This window comes from Amblyraja radiata, chromosome 6 (assembly GCF_010909765.2).
Source record: "Amblyraja radiata isolate CabotCenter1 chromosome 6, sAmbRad1.1.pri, whole genome shotgun sequence".
Taxonomy (NCBI): Eukaryota; Metazoa; Chordata; class Chondrichthyes; order Rajiformes; family Rajidae; genus Amblyraja; species Amblyraja radiata.
This window is the reverse complement of record NC_045961.1, coordinates 54,973,761-54,999,928: the sequence shown is the minus strand read 5'-3', so window position 1 is coordinate 54,999,928 and position 26,168 is coordinate 54,973,761. Positions and strand designations below refer to the sequence as shown.

At 42.6% G+C, this 26,168-nt stretch overlaps 1 protein-coding gene across 2 annotated transcripts in view; it reads left to right on the top strand.

Moving 5' to 3' along the window:
• stard13 (StAR related lipid transfer domain containing 13) overlaps positions 1–26,168 on the top strand; it is a 363,098-nt gene that overhangs the window by 87,994 nt on the left and 248,936 nt on the right. Inside the window, exon 3 of one of the 2 annotated variants that reach the window (XM_033022886.1) lies at positions 23,207–23,266. The exons of the other annotated variant lie outside the window; for it this stretch is intronic. Within the exon in view, the coding sequence (XP_032878777.1) occupies positions 23,207–23,266 (60 nt within the window). The remainder of the gene's footprint in view (positions 1–23,206; positions 23,267–26,168) is intronic. 2 annotated transcript variants of the gene reach the window in all.

Here is a 26,168-nt window from a genome sequence, read left to right as displayed (position 1 = left end):
GAGTGAGCTGCCAGCACAACAGGCTTGATTGACTGAGACGCCAGCCCAAGAATCCATTTGGCGCACAATTTGCATACTAGCCCTCTGGAAACCAGTCCCTTCAACCCACAACACCCATACTAGCGCTCCAGAACGCCCCCCCCCCCCCCCCCCCAACTGGCCACCAATATTAGAATTGGTGGAGAGGTGGAATATTGCGTTGGATGACCAGCCCTCCTGTGTGATGCTGGGACCCAACGGGTCCCACTTAGTCTAGTATATATATAGATATATAGACCAAGTGTGGAACAGTTGGGCCCGTTCCCCCAACGCAATATTCCACAACTCAAAAGCCCCTAACAGCGCATGCGCGGCTGACGGGTTCCCGTTGTGATGCCAGGATCCCTGTTGTGACATGAGTCATGGCAACCCTCACCCAACTGTGCAGGCTCGGCCGGCAAGTGGGAGCGTGACTGCGACAATAACCTGTAAAATATAAGATCCATGTGAATGCATCTCACTCTCCGGCTTCAGTCCCCTATTCCTCTCCTCCATTATCCTCCCTCTCCCCACCCTCCATCAACCGTCCTCTCCTTCCTCCCCTCACCCCCTCCCTCCCCCCTCCCCTCCTCCATTACCTCGCCTTCCCTCTTTCTACCCCTATCCTCCTCCATCCCCCAGCATCCCTCACCCTCCTCTTCACCCTCCCTCTTCTTTCACCTCTCCTCCTCCCCTCCCCCACTCCCTCCCTCACCTCTCCCTCCCTCTCCTTTCCCCTACCCTCAGTCACTCTCTCCCTCCCTCCATAACCCCTCTCCCCTCCCTACACCCTCCTCTCCCTCTATCCCCTCCTCCCCCACCCCCTCCCACCCCACACTCTCCCTCCTGACCTCCCCACTGCCCTCCTCCCCCTCTAACCCCCACTCCCTACCTCCCCCACTCCCCCGCCTCTCCATCTATCCCCCCTGCTCTCCCACTGTTCCTCCTCACCTCCCCCACTTTCCCCTCCCTCTCCATCCCACCCCCCTCCTCTCCCTCTATCCCCATGCTCCCCCACTCCTCATCTTGCCCCTATCCCACCCCCCCCCCCCCACAATGAAAATCGTGATTTTTTAAAAATGAAACCTCCCCCTTATCCCACCCCCCTCCTCCCCCCCCCCCTCCCCCCCCCCCCCCCCCCCCCACACAATGAAAATTGCAATGTTTTTTTTAAAACTTTTTTTTCAATTTATATGAAATTTGGGATACAATTGTGACGTCATTGTGAGATGGAACGCTGCTGATGGGCAGGGCGAGTGGAAAATAGTTTTTTTTTAAGTGTTTTTTGTAAATTTAAAAATGTGAATAACTTGTAAAATATACCATCAATCTGAAGGAAACGTGTTTCATTGACACCACAGGACAATGGTAAGGTGGGCCAAAAAATGTAGCTCTATCATGTAGTGGTTTTGCGCAAATATATAAACAGACTGTATCTTTAAAATTAATCGCTTCCTGGAGGATTTTCATAAGTTCATATGTCATAGGAGCAAAACTGGGCCATCGAGTCTACTCTGCCACACAAGTGATGAAATATGCATATACTAATGGAAAATGATTGGAGAATTTCCTCGAAGTTCACAAATCCAGGCACCTCACATTTTACACATGTTTGATTTATGTATTTTTGGAATAACACGTTTGTTCCATAATTTTAACACAACATGCTTAAAATTTCTCCTGGCAGCATAGTCGCGTATACATCGAATTTACATTGTTTTGAATTATGCGCTGCTTATCAAGAACATAACCCCTGCGTAAAATGCGAGGTGTTAAAATAAAAATGTAATTTCACTTATGAATCGTCGTCAGTCATTCGCCCTGCTAATGTTGTGCATTTCATGGGATGAGTGAGTAAATTTTCTCTGATTCCCTGTAAAGAGAATCTGCAACAAAAAATGTTCTATAGGATATCTTGTGATCAATTATTTTTTGCGGACAAAAAGGCGCCAGTGCACACCAAGATAAGTGTCATATGGCCAGTAAACAAAGTAATGATATTTAACTTTTTTGAGGTACCAACACGTACCATCACAAAAAGGCACTCAACTTGACACAATTTCTTTGTCAGTACTGTATTTGCTGTGATGTAGGCCAAAACTGCAATTTAATGCCATCAGATTTTTAACATGTGTTGGAAGGAGGGGCTGGCATAATTGTGTTACACCTAAGGTACTGGAAGAGAGAAGGTGGGAGACAGTGAGAACAGGAGGGAAGCATAGAATGCCAACGTCCCCGGGTGTTGTACCTCTTGTGAACAGGTTCACCCACTTAGAAGCTGTCGGGACAGAAGAGGTGTTTACACAGGGCGGCGGACTGGCTTGTGATGTGAATAGGGCTGTTGAGCCAAAACCAAAAAGGCCTAAGGCAGGCAACGCCATTGTAGTGGGAGACTCCATTTTGAGAGGTACGGACAGGGGTTTCTGTGGCAACAGACGGGATGCGAGGATGGTGTGCTGCCTTCCTGGTGCCAGGATCCAGGATGTCACGGACAGAGTGCAGAAAATCCTCAAGGGCGAAGGTGAACATCCGGAAGTGGTAGTGCATGTCGGCACAAACGATGTCGGAAAGAAGGGGATGAATATTCTGCAGCGTGACTTTAGAGAGCTCGGAAAAATGCTGAAAAGCAGGACCTCCAGGGTTGTTATCTCCGGTTTGCTTCCAGTTCCTCGTGCTGGCGAGAGCAGGAACAGGGAGATACGGGACCTGAACGTGTGGCTGAGGAACTGGTGCACGGGGCAGGGATTTAGATTCTTAGATCACTGGGATCTGTTTTGGGGTAAGGGGGAACTGTACAAAAGGGACGGATTGCATCTTAACAGGTGTGGGACCAGCATTCTGGCAGGCAGGTTTGCCACTGCTACACGGGTGGTTTTAAACTGAATAAGGGGGGTGGGGTGTCGAATGGGATAGTGGAGGATGGAGTTAAAGGGAAAGGGTTTCTTAAATGTGTGAGCGTAGAGACAGAGGGGTGTAAAATGAGGGTAGAAGCAATAGGTAGCAAGGTGAAAAGTAAAAGTGGCAGGCAGACAAAACCAGGGCAAAAATCAAAAAGGGCCACTTTTCAACATAATTGTATAAGGGGTAAGAGTGTTGTAAAAACAAGCCTGAAGGCTTTGTGTCTCAATGCAAGGAGCATTCGTAATAAGGTGGATGAGTTGAATGTGCAGGTAGCTATTAATGACTATGATATAGTTGGAATCACGGAGACATGGCTCCAGGGTGACCAAGGCTGGGAGCTGAACATCCAGGGATATTCAATATTCAGGAGGGATAGAGAGAAAGGAAAAGGAGGTGGGGTAGCGTTGCTGATTAGAGAGGAGATTAACGCAATGGAAAGGAAGGACATTAGTTTGGAGGATGTGGAATCGGTATGGGTAGAGCTGCGAAACACTAAGGGGCAGAAAAACGCTGGTGGGTGTTGTGTACAGGCCACCTAACAGTAGTAGTGAAGTTGGAGATGGTATCAAACAGGAAATTAGAAATGCGTGCGACAAAGGCAAAACCGTTATAATGGGTGACTTCAATCTACATATAGATTGGGTGAATCAAATTGGCAGGGGTGCTGAGGAAGAGGATTTCTTAGAATGTATGCGGGATAGTTATCTAAATCAACATGTAGAGGAACCAACGAGAGAGCAGGCTATTTTAGACTGGGTATTGAGTAATGAGGAAGGGTTAGTTAGCAGTCTTGTTGTACGTGCCCCCTTGGTCAAGAGTGACCATAATATGGTTGAGTTCTTCATTAGGATGGAGAGTGACATTGTTAATTCAGAAACAATGGTTCTGAACTTAAAGAAAGGTAACTTTGAGGGTATGAGACGTGAATTGGCCAAGTTTGACTGGCAATTAATTCTAAAAGGGTTGACGGTGGATATGCAATGGAAGACATTTAAAGACTGCATGGATGAACTACAAAATTTATTCATCCCAGTTTGGCAAAAGAATAAATCAGGGAAGGTAGTACATCTGTGGATAACAAGGGAAATCAGGGATAGTATCAAAGCGAAGGATGATGCGTACAAATTAGCCAGAAAAAGACGCATACCGGAGGACTGGGAGAAATTCAGACACCAGCAGAGGAGGACAAAGGGCTTAATTAGGAAAGGAAAAATAGATTATGAAAGAAAACTGGCAGGGAACATAAAAACTGACTGCAAAAATTTTATAGATATGTGAAAAGAAAGAGATTAGTTAAAGCAAATGTAGGTCCCTTGCAGTCAGAAACAGGTGAGTTGATCATGGGGAACAAGGATATGGCAGACCAATTGAATAACTACTTTGGTTCCGTCTTCACTAAGGAAGACATAAATAATCTGCCGGAAATAGCAGGGGACCGCGGGTCAAAGGAGTTGGAGGAATTGAGTGAAATCCAGGTTAGCCGGGAAGTGGTGTTGGGTAAATTGAATGGATTAAAGGCCGATAAATCCCCAGGGCCAGATAGGCTGCATCCCAGAGTACTTAAGGAAGTAGCTCCAGAAATAGTGGATGCATTAGTAATAATCTTTCAAAACTCTTTAGATTCTGGAGTAGTTCCTGAGGATTGGCGGGTAGCAAACGTAACCCCACTTTTTAAGAAGGGAGGGAGAGAGAAAACGGGGAATTACAGACCAGTTAGTCTAACATCGGTAGTGGGGAAACTGCTAGAGTCAGTTATTAAAGATGGGATAGCAGCACATTTGGAAAGTGGTGAAATCATTGGACAAAGTCAGCATGGATTTACAAAAGGTAACTCATGTCTGACGAACCTTATAGAATTTTTCGAGGATGTAACTAGTAGCGTGGATAGGGGAGAACCAGTGGATGTGGTGTATCTGGACTTCCAGAAGGCTTTCGACAAGGTCCCACATAAGAGATTAGTATACAAACTTAAAGCACACGGCATTGGGGGTTCAGTATTGATGTGGATAGAGAACTGGCTGGCAAACAGGAAGCAAAGAGTAGGAGTAAACGGGTCCTTTTCACAATGGCGGGCAGTGACTAGTGGGGTACCGCAAGGCTCAGTGCTGGGACCCCAGCTATTTACAATATATATTAATGATCTGGATGAGGGAATTGAAGGCAATATCTCCAAGTTTGCAGATGACACTAAGCTGGGGGGCAGTGTTAGCTGTGAGGAGGATGCAAGGAGACTGCAAGGTGACTTGGATAGGCTGGGTGAGTGGGCAAATGTTTGGCAGATGCAGTATAATGTGGATAAATGTGAGGTTATCCATTTTGGTGGCAAAAACAGGAAAGCAGACTATTATCTAAATGGTGGCCGACTAGGAAAAGGGGAGATGCAGCGAGACCTGGGTGTCATGGTACACCAGTCATTGAAAGTAGGCATGCAGGTGCAGCAGGCAGTGAAGAAAGCGAATGGTATGTTAGCTTTCATAGCAAAAGGATTTGAGTATAGGAGGTTCACCAGACTGATTCCTGGGATGTCAGGACTGTCTTATGAAGAAAGACTGGATAGACTTGGTTTATACTCTCTAGAATTTAGGAGATTGAGAGGGGATCTTATAGAAACTTATAAAATTCTTAAGGGGTTGGACAGGCTAGATGCAGGAAGATTGCTCCCGATGTTGGGGAAGTCCAGGACAAGGGGTCACAGCTTAAGGATAAGGGGGAAATCCTTTAAAACCAAGATGAGAAGAACTTTTTTCACACAGAGAGTGGTGAATCTCTGGAACTCTCTGCCACAGAGGGTAGTCGAGGCCAGTTCATTGGCTATATTTAAGAGGGAGTTAGATGTGGCCCTTGTGGCTAAGGGGATCAGAGGGTATGGAGAGAAGGCAGGTACGGGATACTGAGTTGGATGATCAGCCATGATCATATTGAATGGCGGTGCAGGCTCGAAGGGCCGAATGGCCTACTCCTGCACCTAATTTCTATGTTTCTATGTTTCTATGTAAAGCTGCTGCCTCACAGTGCCAGAGACCCGGGCTTGATCATGACCTCAGGTGTTGCCTTTGTGGAGTTTGCATGTTTCATCCACGTTCTCTGGTTTCGGCCCACATACCTAAGACGTGTGGATTTGTTGGTTAATGGCCATTGTAAATTGCCCCAAATATGCAGGAGGTGGATGCGAAAGAGGCATTTCATAGAATCAGTGTGAACCGGGGATCAATGGGTGGGGTAATTTGCAGAGGCCAATTAACCCATTAACCTGCAAACCCGTCCTCTATTCCAGCTTTCTCCCCTCTCCCACCGCAATCAGTCTGAAGAAGGGTCCTGACCCAAAACGTCACCTATGCATGTTCTCCAGGGATGCTGCCTGACCTGCTGAATTACTCCAGCGCTTTGTGTCCTTTTCTTTGTAAACCTGCATTTGCAGTTCCTTCTTTTTTCATTCTCTGAATAACTATACCTCAGTCATTAATGGTTTCATTAAGAAATGCATTGATGACTGCATTTCAACAGAAAACTAAAGTCTATACTAATCAGAAACCTTGGATGAACAGGGATATTCACTCTCTGCTAAAGTTCACATCCAAGGCTTTCAAGGAGGCCGATCTGGCTCTGTACAAGAAGACCATGTATGATTGCAAGGTTATCTAGATGCCAAGAAAGAACTGCAAAACCTGTTAGAGGGTCAGTTAAATTAGTGGATGCCAGGCGACTATGGCGAGGCCTGAATACCATTGTGGGCTACAGGCCAAAATCAGGGGCAATCGCAGTTTATGACGCATACATAGGCTTGAAAGTGCACACCACCAGACTGAGGGACAGCTGTTTTCCCTCTGTTATGGGCTTATGGACGGTCCTTCCATAAGCTACGGCATTGTCCGATTAATCCAGTAGCTCAGGGTCGCTCTCTAGCTGGTGATGGGATGGTTCTAGACAAGTTAGGTAAAAGGAATAGTGTGAAAGGATCCTAACTACAGATATCCAAACAGGTGATTATGCCAGCTTTTAGCTCACACTGCAAGCGCTGTTTCAATGGTCAGGCTCTAGGCTACTAATGATGAGCCATTAGACTCATCTGCCTAAAATAGAAGTAATCTGATGATGTTTTGAATTGATTCCACATAATCAAATGGATGCTTTGGCATAGTCCCAAGTATTCTCTTCTGCAAGTGTTGACGAACCTTGAAACAAAACAGTTTCATGGGTTTAACAATGTTCAATTCATGTAATATTTAATATCTGCTCCTGCACATTTCCTACAGTTACTGTGAGGTTCAAACAAATCAACAATTACAAATAAATATTGAGTTAACACTCATTTTTTAAATTTAATTGAAAATGATTGGAACAAGGAGACCAAGGCGTAGCTATGGGCACCCGCATGGGCCCCAGCTATGCCTCTTTGTAGGGTACGTTGAACAATCCCTGAAATTCCCTCTCTCTCTCTATCCCTCCCCCACCCAAGTTGCATTAGCTTCTCATTTTCACCCTACAAACAGCTTATAATGGCCTGTTTCCTTTATCATCGTTACTTTTTTGCATATCTTTCGCTCATTGTTCCTTATCTCTCCACATCGCCGTCTATATCTCTCATTTCCCTTATCCCTAACCAGTCTGAAGAAGGGTCACGATCCGAAACCCATTCCTTCTCTCCAAAGATGCTGCCTGTCCTGCTAAGTTATGCCAGGTTTTTCTGTCTATCTTTAGAGACTAGGAGACTTGTTTAGCAGCACTGATGTTAAGGCCTTTCGGACAGAGTGTGTAGTAACTGTATACTCTTGCTGCCAAACAAAGGACTACTCATTTGATAATTGAATGCTGATCAAAATAAGTTACACTTATTTGCGAGAGGAAGGGAGAGGGGGAACGGGAGGGGGAGAGGGAGGGGGAGGAGAGAGGGGGAGGAGAGAGGGGTCGGGAGAGGAGTCGGGAGAGAGTGAAGGAGGCTTTTGCCACATTGGTCTTCATCAGTCAGGGAGCTATGTATAAAAGTTGGAAGCCTGAAGAGTCTGAAAAAAAGTGTCTGAAGAAGGATCCTGTCTCGAAGCGTCACCCATTCTTTTTCTCCAAAGGTGCTCTCATACCCTCTGAGTTACTCCAGCAATTTATGTCTATGTTTGGTACAAAAGTTGGGACGTTATGTTACAGATGTACAAGACCTTGGTGAGGCCACATTTAGAGTATTGTCTTCCGTTTTGGTCACCCTGCTATAGGAAGGATGTCATTAAGCTGGAAAGAGTGCAGAAAAGGTTTACGAGGAAGTTGCCAGGCCTCAAGGGCTTGAGCTATAGGGAGAGGTCATTCAGGAAACTGAGGGATGATATTGTCGAGGGCAGGACACACTCTGCATAAAACTAAAGCTGTTCAGGTGTTTACAATAATTTTAAAATATATAACATTTTAGGTGGGAAAAGTTAGAAAGAATGACATCAGAGGGCCATTATAACACATAATTAGAAATTGGTATTGGTTTATTATTGTCACGTGTACTGAGATACACTGAAAATCTTTTGTTTGCATGCTTTCCTTTCAAATCAAATAATTCTATATATATGTACAATCGAGCCAATTTAGCTCCAAGCCAAGCAGAGATGTTAGAACAACAGATTAGGATACAAGTGAGTGGGTGTCCAGAGTAAATTGCAGATGACATAATGCTCAGGAAAGGGAAAGAGAGGTGGATGGTGATAGGCAGCAGGAAGATATAGAAACACTGGCAGTGGAAAGGCAGAAAATGAAGACAAGTGTGAAGTGTTTTGGCAGGAAAGACAGTATAAAGTACAAGTCACAGTTCAAAGAGGTGTGCGGGAACAGAGAGAACTATGTATTACGTACTTCCTTGGAAATGGGACGGTATTTTAAGTAAAACATACAGGATCCCTCTAAACCTTTCTTATCCATATCCATACGAACGGCACCAACTAGACAGGATTGTGAAGACCGCCAGCAGGATTATTGGTGCTCCACTCCCTTTCCTGCTGGACATATACAGGAAGATATGTATCAGCAGAGCCATCTCCATCATCAAAGACCCCTACCACCCATCGCATCACATATTCTCAATCCTGCCATCTGGGAAGAGGTACAGGAGCATTAGCTGCAAAACCAGCAGGATGCTCCTCAGCTTCTTCCCGCAGGCTATAAGACTGATAAACGGACTTTGCCCCCTGCCAAAGTATCGCACACCAACCACCAACCTGGACACACTGCAGCAGAGCCACTGTCGTGCCGCTGCCGATCGGAATGCCTGTTTATGTTTAGTAGAGAGTAGAGTGTTTAATTTGTTCATGATATATGTATTTTTATTTCTATTTATTTTTTACTGCACACTGAATGGACACTGGTTGAGCAACGTTTTTTTGGTTCCTCTGGGTATGTGAGTACTCAGGAAAATGACAATAAAGATATACTATACTATACTATACTATCCTTGGATTCATAAATAGAAGCAATAGAGAACAAAAATAATAAAAATATGTTGAACCTGTTTAAAATATTGGTTCATGGTTATGCCACAGCTGCACTATTACCACAAATTCTGGTTACTTAGGATGTGAAGGATCTCCAGATAGAGAGATCACAAAATATTTACTGGGGTTGAGGGAGTTCAGCTGGTAAATTGGACCAAAGAAGCTGTAGTTTTCTCATAGTCATTTAGCACGAAACAGTCCCCTCAAGCCGGCTCGTCCATGTTGACCAAGTTGCAAAAGCTGGTCCGACCTGCTTATGTTTGGTCCATATCCCTCTAAACCTTTGTTATCCATATGCATCTCCAAATGTATTTTAAATACCTCAACTACGTCCTCTGGCAGCTCATTCCATATACTTACCACACTCTGAGTGTAAAACCTGCCTCTCAGGTTCCTATTAAATATTTCCCCTCTCACCTTAAACGCATGTCCTCTGTCTTGTACAACTGAAACATAATGTCCCAACATCTAAACTCAATACCCTGCCTATTGAAGGCCAAAAGCCTTCTTGACCGCCCAACTTCTCATAACGTCACTTTCAAGGAACTATATACCTGTATTCTTAGATCTCCCTGCTCTACAACACTCCCCAGGGCCCTACCATTCTCCTTTGAGTGTTGAAGATTGAAAGGAAATTCGGGAGTGGTGTATAAGATCATAACCAGTTGAGATGAGGTAGATGGAAGGAGACTGTTTGCATTCATGGACCTATTTGGCTGCAAGAGGTGAGGAGTATTTGTGAAATGGAATTCACTGTGGTAAAGGTGGTTCAAACAGAACCAGTCAGGGCTTTCATCAGAAAATTAGATAGACACTGAGAAAGAATAATTTAGAGGGCTATGGGGAAAGGGCAGGAGAATGTGACCTAATGAATTAGTTGTTGCTTGCATAATGCAGTCACTTCCTGTGTTGTTGGAGAGTGATGGGTATATGGAACAAATTGCCAGAGGAAGTAGCTGAAGCAGGTACAATGACAACATTTAAAAAATATTTGGACAAGTACATGGATAGGAACGTTGTAGCAGGATATCAAGTCAAGTCAAGTCAAGTCAAATCAAGTCAAACTTGACTTGACTTGATATCCTGCTACAACGGATATGGGATAAATGCAGGCTAATGGGCCTAGCTTAGTTGGGGCATCTTAGTAGGAATGGATGAATTTGACCGGAGGGTCTGTTTCCATGTTATATGACCATATGTGTGGAGAAGATCACAACTGCATTTGTTGAAGAACTGATACCAGTGATATTAGTAAACATTTCTGATACAAATACAACCTAATAGGGTAATAGAATCTGTAGAAGGGGCCTGACCTGAAATGTAATCTACCCATTCCCTTAACAGATACTGCCTGACCCGCTGTTCCTCCAGCACATTATGTTTTGCTCAGGTTTCCAGCATATGCAGTTCCGTGTGTCTTTACCTAATAAGAATGTTTTCGAGAAAGCATTAAGCTGTGGCAAAGCATGTCTAATGTGAATAATTGTGCCATAGAACCTTTATTCATTATTTTATAAATTCTCTCGGTCCTGATTGGTAGATAGAAAATAATTTTGCTCTTACATATTATGTTTTGCATTAATAATCAGGAGAAGCTGGTCATTGGAGAAAGAAGCTACAGATAGACATAAAATGCTGGAGTAACTCAGTATGTCAGGGAGCATCTTTGGAGAAAATGGACAGGTGACGTTTCGGGTCGGGATCCTTCTTCAGTCATTTGGACAGGTACAGTACATGGATAGGAAAGGTCTAGAGGGATATGGGCAAACACGGGCAGGTTAGGTGGGGATATTTTGGTTGGCATTGACTATGACTTATTGAACGAAATACAAATAATTACAACCTCTCATCATCATCCATTTACTCTCATTTTATAGTTTCATAGAGTCATGCAGTACAGAAACAGGCCCTTTGGTCCAACTTGCCCATGCTTACCAGGATGCTTCATGAATACTGGTCCCACCTCCTGTGTTTGGCCTATATCAACATGTGACTGTGCAAATGTCTTTCAAAAAGTTATTATAGTAGCTGCTTCAGCTATCTCCTCTGGCAGCTCGTTCTATATACCCACCACCCTGTTATTGATTCTTGCTTTGCAACTTTTCTAATTGAAATCTATTTGTTTAAATGTGACCTGATTGCACAGTATGGATTTGCACAGTTGAAAGCAGCGGCTCTGGGAAGGCAGCCTGCACTTCCACTGTGGTCCACAGGGAGGAGCTGCAACTACACTGAGGCTACATTTGTTTTCTGGATTAAATTGGCCAGGAAACAGCTCTGCTAAATATACAGAATGAGCTCATGTTTCTGTGCCTGCGAAAGCTTCCATCTTCTGTTGCAAGGCTAGGCTAATGTTATTGTCTCAGTGCAGACCTATACTTGTCAAATCCTAAGACACAATGAGAGACAAAAGGCACCATCCCCTCTACGAGAGGTAATGCTGTTTTATAATTGATTTGATCACAGCATTCTCCCCTCTCTCCACCTCGTTTAGAGATACAGCAAGGAAACAGGCTCTTCGGCCCACTGAATCCACACCGACCATCGATCACCCGTTTAACTAGTTCTATGTTATCCCATTTTTACACAAACTTCCAACACATTAGGGGAATTTTACAGAGGGCCAATTAACATCATAATAACAATAATAATAATAATAATAATAATAATAATATCTTTTATTGTCATTGCACATATGTGCAACGAGATTTGGTATGCAGCGTCTATCCGATGTCATAACTTAAAAAATTAATAAAAATTTAGATTTAGATACCCGGGAACATGGTTTGTAAAAAGAACATTACAACAGTAAATAGTCAAAACAGTTCAAACAGACTAAAGTGCAGATGTGTCTGTGCGACGTGATCATCCGAGGGAGACAGTCCATGGGGGTGGGGGCACCCAGCAGGGCCGGTTCAGAGCCGCTATAGCTCTGGGAATTAAGCTGTTCCTGAGTCTGGAGGTACGGGCATAGATCTATTTGTTTAAATGTTTAAATACAAAAACCTACGTCTTTGGGATGTGGGAGGAAACTGGAGCTCCCAGAGGAAACCCACACGGTCACAGGGAGAACGTGCAGACAACACCGGAGGTCAGGATCGAACCTGGGTCTCTGGCAATGTGTGGCAGCAGCTCTACTTGCTGTGCCACTGTGACCTATGCAGTGCAGAGCGGACAGTTAGCCTGACTGGTTTTTCTGTTGTTCAGTCATGTGTTAGTGGAGAGATGTGTCACATACAGCTACTATACATTTAAAGAACAAGGCTGACAAGGAACCACTGTACTCATGAGGGGAATACGTCTTGGAGACATAAGCAACTGTAGATATTGATTTACCAGAAAAGACACAATGTGCTGGAGTAGCTCAGCAGGTCAGTCAGCATTTCTGGAGAACATGAATAGGTGATATTTCGGGTTGGGACCATTCTTCAGATTGATCAGTATCTTTTATTATGAACCAGCATCTGCAGTTCCTTGTGTCAACAGTTAAAAGACATTTGGACAGGTTAACGTATGAGAAGCGTTTGAAGACTCTGGGCCTGTAATTGGAGAAATTTCTTTATTCAGAGGGTGGTGAATCTGTAGAATTAATTGCCACAGACGTCTATGGAGGTGAAGACATTGGGTATTTTTAAGGCAGAGATCAATAGTTCCTTGATTAGGATGGGTATTAAAAGTTATGGGGAGAAGGCAGGAGAGTAGGGTTGACAGGGAAAGATAGATCAGCCATGATGGAATGGCGACCCGATGGGCTGAATGGCCTAATTATGTTCCTCTGTCTTGTGGTCATATAGGTACATGGATAGAAATGGTTTTGTGGGATATGGGCCAAAAGCAGGTAAATGGGACCAGAGCTAATTCAGAGACCTGGATGAATGATTCATCCAAGGCAGTTGAGACTTTATATTCAGTTTACCAAATAATCTGGAAAAATAACGACTTTTCTGAGTTCAAAACCCAAAGTGATGGAGGAACTCAGCCAGTCAGTCAGGATCTAGGGAGGGATAGAAAGATAATGTTTTGGGTCGGACCCTTCTTCAGATTTTGACCCAACCCAAAATGTCCCCTCCCCTGACATTGACTGACCTGTTGAGTTCCTCCATCACTGTGTTTTTATCCTTAAAATTCCAGTGCCTGCAGTCCCTTGTGTCTTAATCCTCTATGTTTTCATCTCAGACTTTAGACTTTAGAGATATAGAAACATAGAAACATAGAAAATAGATGCAGGAGTAGGCCATTCGGCCCTTCGAGCCTGCACCGCTATTCAATATGATCATGGCTGATCATCCAACTCAGTATCCTGTACCTGCCTTCTCTCCATACCCCCTGATCCCTTTAGCCACAAGAGCCACATCTAATTTCCTCTTAAATATAGCCAATGAACTGGCCTCAACTACCTTCTGTGGCAGAGTTCCAGAGATTCACCACTCTCTGTGTGAAAAATGTTTTTTCATCTTGGTCCTAAAGGATTTCCCCTCTATCCTTAAGCTGTGACCCCTTGTCCTGGACTTCCCCAACATCGGGAACAATCTTCCTGCATCTAGCCTGTCCAACCCCTTAAGAATTTTGTAAGTTTCTATAAGAACCCCCCTCAATCTCCTAAATTCTAGCAAGTACAAGAAGAGTCTATCCAGTCTTTCCTCATATGAAAGTCCTGACATCTCAGGAATCAGTCTGGTGAACCTTCTCTGCACTCCCTCTATGGCAATAATGTCCTTCCTCAGATTTGGAGACCAAAACTGTACGCAATACTCCAGTTGTGGTCTCACCAAGACCCTGTACAACTGCAGTAGAACCTCCCTGCTCCTATACTCAAATCCTTGTGTTATAATGTGGGAACAGATCCTTTGACCCACCAAGTCCGTGCCAATTAGCGATCACTCGTACACTAGTTCTATCCTGCACACTAGGGACAATTTGCAGAATCCAATTAATGTACAAACCTGCATGTCTTTGGGATGTGGGAGGAAACTGGATTACCCGAAGAAGGCCCAAGTGGTCACAGGGAGAACATACACATTCTGTACAGACAGCACCCGCAGTCAGGATCGAACCTAGGTCTCGGCCGCTGTAAGACAGCAAGTCTATCCCTGCGTTATTGTGCCGCTACACGTCAGAATTAGAATGTTTGAAGACAATGGAATGAAATTTGGAGACAGATCCCTGAGCAGATGTGACTGTGTAACATATTTAGTGCAACTGACCTGATGTTTTGTTGTGTTGTAGGCGATTTTTAATATCACCAGTACTTCAAAACAATGCCGTTTTTCTCTGTCCCTTTAATGTAGGTCAGTTTGTGCCCTATCAAAACAGCATGTGAATTATCCCGGTACTAGCTGAGTCCTGACATTGTCTATGAAAAAGTGAGGGGTAATCACATTATTTCCTGTCTAGTCAAATTCTCCAGAAACCTCACTTTCCGCTAGTAAATACAAATAATGATTTACTTGGATTTGTAAACAAAGGGCAAAGGTACTTCAGGGTGTCATCTGCATTAGCTTTAAGGTGAGAGGGGCAAAGTTTAAAGGAAATGTGCGAGACAGGTTCATTACACAGAGGGTGGTGAGTGTCAGGAACATGCTGCCAGGGGTGGTGGTGGACTTCAGAGGCTATCAGATAGGCACGTGGATATGCAGGGAATGGAGGGATATGGATCACGTGCAGGCAGATGAGATTAGTTTATCTTTGCATCGTATTCAGTGTAGATGTTGTGCGCTGAAAGGTATGTTCCTGTGCTGCACTGTAATGATCTATTAGCAAAGTTATACAGCTATGGAATCCTTTGCCTAATGGAACAAATATAAAAGATCCACAAAGTGCTGGAATAACTCTGGAGAACAAGGATAGGTGATGTTTCGGGTCGGATCCTTCTTCAACCCAAAACATTGCCTCTCCATGTCCTCCAGAGATGCTGCCTGACTGTTGACTTATTCCAGCACTTTGTGTTTTGTTTTGTCAACTAGCATCTGCAGTTCCCGTCTCCAAGCATAAAAAAGTCCTGACCCTTGTGGACTATAAACAAGCCATGTAATAATAGAGACTTGTATTTATCAGCTCCAGACATCCGAAAAATGTTCCTAGCCAAAGAAGCAGTTTTGTAGACAGTATTGTGATATAGGAAAGGTGACAGCAATGTGCCAACATTTTCACCCAGAGAGTGGTGGGTATGTGAAACAAGCTGCCAGAGGAGATAGTTGAGATGGTAACAATAACAACATTATTTAAGAGGCATTTGCACAGGTACGTGGTTAGGAAAGGTTTAGAGGGATATGGGCTAATCTCAGGCAAATGGGACTAGCTTAGATGGATCATCTTGGTTGACATGGACGATTTTGGGCCAAAGAGCCTGTTTCCTTGCCGTATGACTCTATAATTGTGTTATAAAAAGAACAAATGCAGAAACACTCAATTATTTGTCACATATGCAACTGCACAGTGATATTCATTTTGCAGTTATTACACATGTGAGTGCCGCCATTTTTGGCACCATTATTCAAAGTCCAAAGTCCAGTCGGCCCGCACACTCGATGTACTGGAGCAGTTCCCACGAACCGATATCCCTTTCCTCTCCTCACCCGGCTATCTTTGTGTCCTGGGACGGCACCAACCTGCAGCCTACCTAAAGGCTCTGGAGGCATTATCCCGGTCCGTGCTCCTTGTGTCCGACTTCTCCAGCTCCCTCCTGGTTATGCTGTCCAATGAGACTTGGGGCAGTATGTTCTGCTTTTATTTCGAATTTCCTAAATTTGTGTTTTCCATTTGCTTTATTTCAAATCAACCTTCCCATTGGAAAGGTGTCTATGACGTCTGAGCATTATGTAGGAATGTTACAAAATGTTGAGATTTTAAAATCAAGCCTGTAATTTGTCCCATCAGATAACGCATAAAAATAACTTTAATTTAATACCTAATTCACTTTCATATCTTCAGTATTAAAAAAGTTATGGTCATTTTCATACTCAGAAATTAGCATCTTGTTTCCTATTGCTTTTCCATTGACTTAAAACAAAAGCTTTGATCGAGGACAGTCAATTGACATAAAAGCCCTTAACTTTCTTAAAAATTAAGAGAACTGAATGAAACTTTCAGTTATTATAGATTGAAGCATTCTGAAACAAATATGGAACCTGTTACTTGGATGACCTGAAATTAAAGCATATAATTAGTTAGTTACCTTATTGTAGCTAATTACAAAATTGACCGTTGTGACGGAAATATTAATAAACACAGAGGCTGCCTTGAAAATTCAAAAATGTGATATTCTCAAGATCAGAACTTTAATATTATTGTATTATATGCTGTAAGTCCGTAACAGACAGGTAAAGAAAGTACAATTTCTAGCAAAAGACCAAGTCTTTATGGAGAAGATCAGTTGCTAGCTGGTACATTGGCATATCATAATCAGTAGCATCATCATACTCCTCAGATTGTAACCAATAAGCAACTCTGTACACCTTGTTTTTCCTCTACTTTTCAATTTTGGCATTGTAAACTACAAGTTTTTGCTCTTCAAACCATGCATGACATGCCTTTCTGCCCACTACTTTCCCATTAAGACTGTCCTGTAGATCATCACATTTGGAATAGTCCAAATTCGGATAAAATCTGCGAATGCTGTATAAATCAGTCTCTTTTGCTGGGCATTTTGATTGACAATTTAGCATTTCTTCTTCGGAGACATCTGTTTAAAATGTCAAGAAAAAAAACACTGAACAGCATTAACAGAAACAAGTTATTATTTGCATTTAGAGGAAAAAAAGGTAGAAATGATAAAGTTAAACGCTAAAAAATTGTAAATACCCAACAAATAATTCATATTCATCATTCATCAAATCAATTAAATTCATCTCAATTCAATTACTAGATCTAAACATCTATCCATTTCTTAAGAAAAGGCAACACATTTTAAATAGCCTAAATATCCAAATAACACATAACAAACTGATCCCATTCACACAAGAATTCACAATATAACATGATTTTTAAATCTCACTTTGTCATGAATTTATATGCCAAATGGAAGGAATTTATTGTTTCATTCACTTAAATTAATCCAGAAACATCCACTCTCAATATAATCAAAATCATTATTTTTTGCACAATACATCTGACTAAAACTGTACTGTGGATATTTAGTATGAAAATATTGATCATAGATAGACAACACAAAATATAGATGATTTAGATGTTCTTATGACAAGATTGTGCAAAAAGATAATCAATTTGATTTTCTTGAGAGTGGATGCTTCTGGATTGTGATTGATTGGAATGTGGCCACTGCCATGATTTAAGCCCCGATATCGGCAGGCAAGACACGGCCAATTCGTATGGTGGTCTAAATAACATTTTTCGCATCATAAGATTAAAATGAAGCCACACCAAAAAGCAAGATAATCTGTTAAATAAATGACATACCTTTTGTTTTGTCCTGCAATTGCGATCCGTGATGTTGAAGGCAATGTAGGCGGTAGAAGTCGCGTTTATTTTCAATCCAGCGATGTAATCGTCCAGCAAATTAAAAAAAAAACGGGAACGGAAGCGCGAACGATTTTTCTTCATCAGCCAGCAGCCCGAGGAAATCTCTCTCCGACAACCAATACAAACCTGCATTTTAACCCCCCCCCCCCCCCCCCCCCCCCCCCCCCCCCCCCGAGCCTCTGGAATCACACTCACAGGCAGCAGGCAGATCTGGAGCGCTACTGATGGCAGGTTTTGTAACAATGTTACATTATGGCTGTAGGAGATTTGCCTTCTGCTTCTTTTGAGAAGATGGCCAATGCTCAACCCTTGTATTCACTTCTCTTGAATAGCCTAATGAAAGGCCAAGGTAGGGAAATTATGTTTCCAGTGGTGGAAGGTAGACAAAAGGCTGGAGAAACTCTGCGGATGAGGCAGCATCTATGAAGCGAAGGAATGGATGACGTTTCGGGTCGAGACCCTTCTACAGACTGATGTGGGGGTGGGAGGGGGTGGGCGGGAAGAAGGAAGAGTCTAGGATCAGAGGGCACAGCCTCAGAATAAAAGGACATACCTATAAAACGGAGATGAGGAGGAATTTCTTCAGCTTGAGGGTGGTGAAACTAGAATTAATTGCCACAGACTGCAGTGGGGGCCGCGATTGGGTATTTATAATGCAGAGAATGATAGATTCTTGAATTATAATGAGGTCAAAGGTTATGGGGAGAAGGCAGAAGAATTTGGTTGAGAGGGAAAGGTAGATCAGTCATGATTGAATGGCGAAGCAGACTACTAGGGCCGATTAGCCTGATTCTGGTCTATGATCTTATGAGAAGCACCAATTACAGTAGTCAATGAGCTATTCAGCACAGGAACAGGCAATTCGTCCTACCTTTTCCATGTCGGCCAAGTTGACATTTTGGGCTCATCCTATTTACCTGCATGTGGCCTACAGTATTCTAAACCCTTCCTGTCTATGTATCTGTTCAAATATCTTTTAAAGTACATGCATACTTAACTATGATTGCTCTGCACATTAAAAAAAAAGGAAAACAGGGACTCATGGAAAATATTGATCCAGTGTTTTATATGAATTCTTTGGAATACATTTTTCATTTGAAGATAAATGAATGAATGACTAACGACAGCATTGCCTCATGTCTGTTTGGAAATGTCAAATACTAGAGGGCATAGCTTTAAGGTGAGGTGGGCAAAGTTTAAAGGAGGGCTTGGAATATGCTGCCGTGGTGGTGGTGGAAGCAGATACAATAGTGGCGTTTAAGAGACTTTTGAATAGGGACATGATTATTCCCTGGAGCGCAGGAGACTGAGGGACAATCTTATAGAGCTGTGTAAAATCATAAAGGGAATGGATAGGGTGAATGCACAGTCTTTCTCACAGGGTAGTGAAATCAAGAACCAGAGGTTTAAGGTGAGAGGTATATGCAGGGAATGGAGGGATGTGATCGAGGGAAGGAACAATTGTGGACCCGGCGAGGGTGGACCGTTGTCAGTGAGGGGGAAAAACAATGGAGGACCCAGTGTGTTGGGAGGGGAAGAACAATGGACAATGGAGGACCCGGCGTGGAGGGACCGTCGTGAGGGAGGGGGAGGGGGAAGAAAAAAAGGGAGACCTGGTGTGGATACTCCGGTGCGGTAACTTTGTAAACGCCCTTGAAGGGTGACTATTTGCATACCTTGGGTAGGCAAGCAAAGAATTTCACTGTGACTTGTCTGTCACATGTGACAATAAAGTATTAATTCATTCACATGCAAGTAGAGGGGATTAGTTTAACTTGGTCTCGTGCTCAGCACTGACATATTGGGCCAAAAGGCCTGTTCCGTGTCTAGCATACGTTATTCTGATGTATTCCTGAAATACATAAAATGGTAAACCTTTTCTAAAATTTAGAGTTCCTCCAGCCTTTTATTTTTTTCTCAAGATTCCAGCATTTGCGTTTTCTTGTGACTTCTCTGGAGTTTGTTTGTTCTTCATTCTAAAAGCAAAAAAAATAAATAATTTGATTTCCATGCCAGAATGATGAATGGTCGGCAAGTTATGGTCCAATATATGACATTTTTGAAGCTGGCCTATTGGTGTGTCAGGAATATTTCAAAGCAACATTAGACTTTTGAACCCACACAAACCCAGCTGTTGGCAATGCTCCTTGAGATGTCAAATGAAGGATTAGCTATTTCTTTGTACTCTATCCCATGAGATCGTGCAGGCAGTTTCTGGCCATTGGCATTTTCTTCTGAGAATTTGGCAGAGATTAGAGAACATCTACCTTTTAACTTTTAACAGTAGTCTTTTTTTTGTCTCATTTCTGTGCCACCATCTGCAAATTATGAAACAATATCCCTTTTTGTGTTGGGACTTCTGAAGAAATAAGGAAAATGTTAATGTTCCCACTGTCAGAAGACTCTCAGTAAGGATTTTCCTCTAATGCAGTAAATACGTATGTTAAGATTTCTGAAATAATTCCTTACAGAATTATCGTCTGTAAATATCATGTTGCTAACTAATTTTGAAAAATAAGAAAAATACAAGAAACATAATGCAAGTCAGCTATTTTCACTCAAATGTTACCTATTAGGAATGTTGCCATTAAGCTGGAATGAGTGCAGAGGAGGTTCACGAGGATATTGCTAGGATCTCGAGGGCCTGAGCCGTAGGGAAAGGTTGGGCAGGCCAGGACTTTATTCCTTGGAGAGCAGGAGGCTGAAGGATGATCTTATAGAGGTGTGTAAAATTATGAAGGGAATAGGTAGGCTGAATGCACAGTCTTTCTCCCAGGGTAGCGAAACCAAGGCCCAAAGGGCATAGGTTTAAGGTGATAGGTAAAAGATGTAATAAGAGCATGAAGGCCACTTTAATTCATTGGAAGTACATTAGTGTTTTTTTTAATATGGATATGTTGGGAATGGAGGGATATGGATCATGTGCAGACGGGAGATTTGTTTAACCTGGCATCGTTCAGCATGGACATTGTGGGCCAAAAGGCCCATTCCTGATCTGTACTGTTCTAGGTTCTATGTTCTCGGGTTGCGGGCATTTGGAGCGAGCTGCCAGTGGAGGTAATTGAGGCAGGTACAATAACAACATTTAAAATACTTTTAGAAAGGTAATAATAATAATAATAATAAATTTTATATTTAATGGGCGCCTTTCATACAAAATCTCAAGGACACCTTACATAGTAAAACATATAATCGGAGTAAAACAAGTAATTAAAGACATCACAATGACACAAATTAAAAACAGAATTCAATCCAAAAACAGAAAATCAAAAACACAGTGTGAAGAGAGAGCAGCGGCAACCAATTCGTGCCAGCGTCCACTCTCTCTTCACGGCAGCCATCTTGGACACAGACCTACAAGACTACAGTTAGGCAAAAAAAAATCATCCCCCCACAGTGGATAGCACTGTGGAGAAAGGCACAATGTCCAATCCCCACCCCATGTTCACCCCAAAGTCAGGCCTATTGGGGCCACCGCAGTTGCCTCTACGGAGGCCCGATGTCCCTGGCCGTTCTCACCGGTACATGGATAGGAACATGGATAGGAAAGATTTTGAAGGATTTTGGACAAACAAGGGCAAATTGGATTAGCTGGTGCATGTTGGTTGTTATGGACATGTTGGGCAGAAGGGTCTGTTTCCATGCTGCATGACTATTCAGGCAGGTTGAAGTCCAATGACTAATTTTTGGGCCATCGGTTTACCTCCCTCAGATTTTGAATCTATAAAGAGTCCTTATTTACGTTTTAACTTGTTTACAGATTAGTGGTAAGGTGGGGCAGTATTATGTTGCCAATGTGCCTCTGAAATGATATGGTAACATGGTGTGATTATTAAGCTACGAGACTTGCTGCCAGAATCCTGGACCATTGATCTAGATGCATAAGTTCCACTTATGGAGAATTTTCAAACTGAGCAATTAAATAAAACTGAAATTCTCAATAACTGTCTAGTTTAGTTTTAGTTTAGTTTATTGTTGTCACATGTACCATGGTACAGTGAAAAGCTTTTTTGTTGTCTGCTATCCAGTCAGCGACAAGACCATACATGCTTGCAGTCAATCTGTCCACAATATACAGATGCAGGATAAGGGAATAACAGTACAAGATAAAGCCCCGTAAAGTCCGATAAAATATTCTCACAGCAAAACCCACTTGGTTCATGAATGTCCTTCAGGAAAAGAGCTATGTTGCCCTTACCTAGGACAACTACATGAATAGGAAAGTTTCAGAAGAATATGGGTCAAATACAGGTACATGGGGCTAGTTTAGATGGGGCATCCTGGACGAGTTGGCCTGAAGGGCCTGTTTCTGTGACACATGACTCTATGACTAGGCTGACTTGCATGTGACTCCAGGAACCTCAGTGTAGTTGCTTTGAACTGCTTCAGCTCAGGGTCTATTAGCAATGGACATTAAATGCTGGCATCAATGCTGGTATTTCAGGTATAGGCATTCCATGAAAATTTCCACACATCATGAACAAATAAACAAAAAGCAAGATTTTAAAACAAGCATGCCTGCGAGTATTGTATAAAAAACGTAACAGAAAATGCTCAATTCAAGCAGTTGTTCATGACTTTGCTGAAATATGATGGCCATTCATTAATCAGAACTGCTCCAGAAAGAAATGTAGGTAGGTAAGCTTTAAAATTACATTTACATCAAATATAACGTTTTATCGAAGGCTTTCCCAAAGACATTAAACCCAGAATAGTATAGGTTCAATGTCTGGGAAAGCACAGGAACAGGCCCTTCAGCCCACAATGTCTGTGCTGAACATGATGCCAAGATAAATTAATCTCCTTTGCCCGTACGTGATCCATGTCCCTCCATTCCCTGCACACCCATATGTCTGTGTAAGGTCTATTAAATTACACTATCATATCTGCCTCCACTACCACACATGGCAGCTCATTGGTATATCTGATCTTTGGATAGCACACAAAATAAATATTTCCACTTTGTCTTTTCCACACAATAATAAACCTAAACCTATTGTATTGTACCAGTAATCCACCACTCTCTGTGCGCAAAACTTGCAAATAAAATGAGGTTTGTGGTATGTACTAATCTGATCTTTATGCTATGATTGGTAAATAGAAAACATATATACCGCTGAAAAAAAACTGTCTGTATTTGTGCAGAATGTAAACTTCCTGGTCATCTTGGGGTTTTTTCAGTGTGTTTAAACAAAAAAGGCCAAGATTTAATGCTCTTGACTTTTCCCATAACCTTTCCATATGCAATCACAAATCACAAGATGTTCTATATTTGGATCATGTGAAAGCTGGCAATAGTGTCAGCTTTGACCTGAAGCATGTAACTCTTCATCTGTATTACATTCCAGAATTCAGTGGAAGCATTGCTAATGGCTACAACACTCAGCATCCGCCTCCGCAATGAATATGTAAGTGAATTTTGGCACAACTAACTTTTATTCCAGATGGTATTTTCCATGTGGGCCGTTGAGAAGCTTTGATATGAAGTAAATGGCTGTGCTGCTGGACAAAAGTGATCATGTAACGCATTTGGGGTATTGTGAACAGTATTGGGCTCCACGTCTGAGGAAGAATGTGCTGGCGTTTGAGAGGGTCACAAGGAGGTTTACAAGAATGATCCCAGGAATGATTGGATTAACATATGATGTGCATTTGAGGGCACTGGGCCTGTACTCGCTAGAGTTTAGAAGGATGAGGGGACACCTCATTGAAGCTTACCAAATAGTGAATGGCCTGGATAGATGGATATGGAGAGGCTGTTTCCACTAGTGGGAGAGTCTAGAAATATAGCTCATAGACTTACATTAAAAGGATGCATCTTTAGAAAGGAGATGAAGAATTTTTTTAGTCAGAGGTAGGTAAATCTGTGGAATTCATTACCACAAACGGCTGTGGAGGCCAAGTCAATGGACATTTTTAAGGTGGAGATTGACAGATTCTTGGTTAGTACTGGTGTCAGGGATGATGGGGAGAAGGCAGGAGAATAGGGTTGGGAGGGAAAGATAGATCAGCCATGATTGAATTGCAGAGTAGACTTGATGGGCCTAATGGCCTAATTCTGCTCGGAGAACTTATGAACTATCTGGAATACATTTGGCCATTCTTTTGCCGAATATGAAAGCCAGGAAATTCTCATTTTGGGTCTCTTGATTCAAGTTGTATTGACAGCTGTGTATTCTCTATCCCAACTCTGCAAGTTGAAATTTTGCTTTGAACACATTTTTGTTGTGTGCCACTGCTCCAGCTGGAAAACTATTTTTGGTTGTTTAGACTGAATTATGGTTCTCTTATTTACTTCTGTGTTTGTGAAACAGATAGCAAACCCTAGGCCCTTCTTTTGAGCAATGCAGAACATTAATCTCCAGAGCAATGGAATGGAAGTTCAAATATCATCCTTAATTGTTGTTTGAATTCATCTGCTTTTGCACAGCTTATTTTATGAAGGCTATGGGCCAATTGCAGGCAAATGGGGCTAGTCCAGCATGCCAACTTGGTCTACATGGATAAGGTAGGCCGAAGGGCCTGTTTCCATGCTGTATTCCCTTGTGACACAATGCCGCATATCAGGCCCACCACTATGCAGAAACAAAGAACTTCAGTTGCTGGTTAATACACAAAAGAACACAAAGTGCTGGAGTAACTCAGCAGGTCGGGTAGCATCTCTGGATGAATGTTAAGCAGAAGAAATCTCTCCCAAGCTCATGGGTACAAAATAAACTTTACCTAAATCATAGTAATTGAATCCCATAATTTACTACAAAGTTAGCCAAAATCTGAAGTCTCATCACAATTTACTGTAGTATTGGAAATGAGAGGTGTGGAGTATCAGAGAGGGATATAGTGGTGAACCTGGATAGGTGACGTTTCAGGTCGAGACCCTTCTTCAGACTCAACCTGAAACGCCACCAATCTACACTGCATCGCTTTGCGGGGGATGGATCAACGCAGTGTGTCCCAATAGAACTAATGAGTCCTGAAGTATATAAACTTATGAGAGGCCTACATAGGGTAGATAGTCAGACCCTTTTCCCTGAGGTGGAAATGTCAAAGACTAGAGGGCATAGCTTTAAGGTGAGAGGGGCAAAATTTAGAGATGTACGGGGCAGATTTTTTACACAGGGTGGTGAGTGCCTGAAAGGTGCTGCTGGGGAAGGTGGTGGAGGCAGATATGATAGTGGCATTTAAGAGGCGTCTAGATAAGCAGATGGATATGCAGGGAATGGAGGGATATGGATAACGTGCAGGCAGATGAGATTAGTTTAGCTTGGCATCATGTACGGCAAGGATATCGTGGGTCAAAAGGCCTGTTCCTGTGCTGTACTATTCTATATGTCCAATACGAGACGTTCCTTCTGCACACTATGATTTATAACCATATAACCATATAACCATATAACAATTACAGCACGGAAACAGGCCATCTCGACCCCTCTAGTCCGTGCCGAACACATAATCTCCCCTAGTCCCATATACCTGCGCTCAGACCATAACCCTCCATTCCTTTCCCATCCATATAACTATCCAATTTATTTTTAAATGATAAAAACGAACCTGCCTCCACCACCTTCACTGGAAGCTCATTCCACACAGCTACCACTCTCTGAGTAAAGAAGTTCCCCCTCATGTTACCCCTAAACTTCAGTCCCTTAATTCTCAAGTCATGTCCCCTTGTTTGAATCTTCCCTACTCTCAGTGGGAAAAGCTTTTCCACGTCAACTCTGTCTATCCCTCTCATCATTTTAAAAACCTCTATCAAGTCCCCCCTTAACCTTCTGCGCTCCAAAGAATAAAGCCCTAACTTGTTCAACCTTTCTCTGTAACTTAGTTGCTGAAACCCAGGCAACATTCTAGTAAATCTCCTCTGTACTCTCTCTATTTTGTTGACATCCTTCCTATAATTAGGCGACCAAAATTGTACACCATACTCCAGAATTGGCCTCACCAATGCCTTGTACAATTTTAACATTACATCCCAACTTCTATACTCAATGCTCTGATTTATAAAGGCCAGCACACCAAAAGCTTTCTTTACCACCCTATCTACATGAGATTCCACTTTCATGGAACTGTGCACAGTTATTCCCAGATCCCTCTGTTCACCTACATTCTTCAATTCCCTACCATTTACCATGTACGTCCTATTTTGATTTGTCCTGCCAAGATGTAGCACCTCACTTACACCATTTACACCATTTATAACTGCAAACATTCCATAAAAATCAAAATGTAACAAAGACATAAGAAAAATCAGTTTGTGTTTATATTTTACTGAATGTGTTACCGACAGAGCCAATATTCTGTAGCTGACCA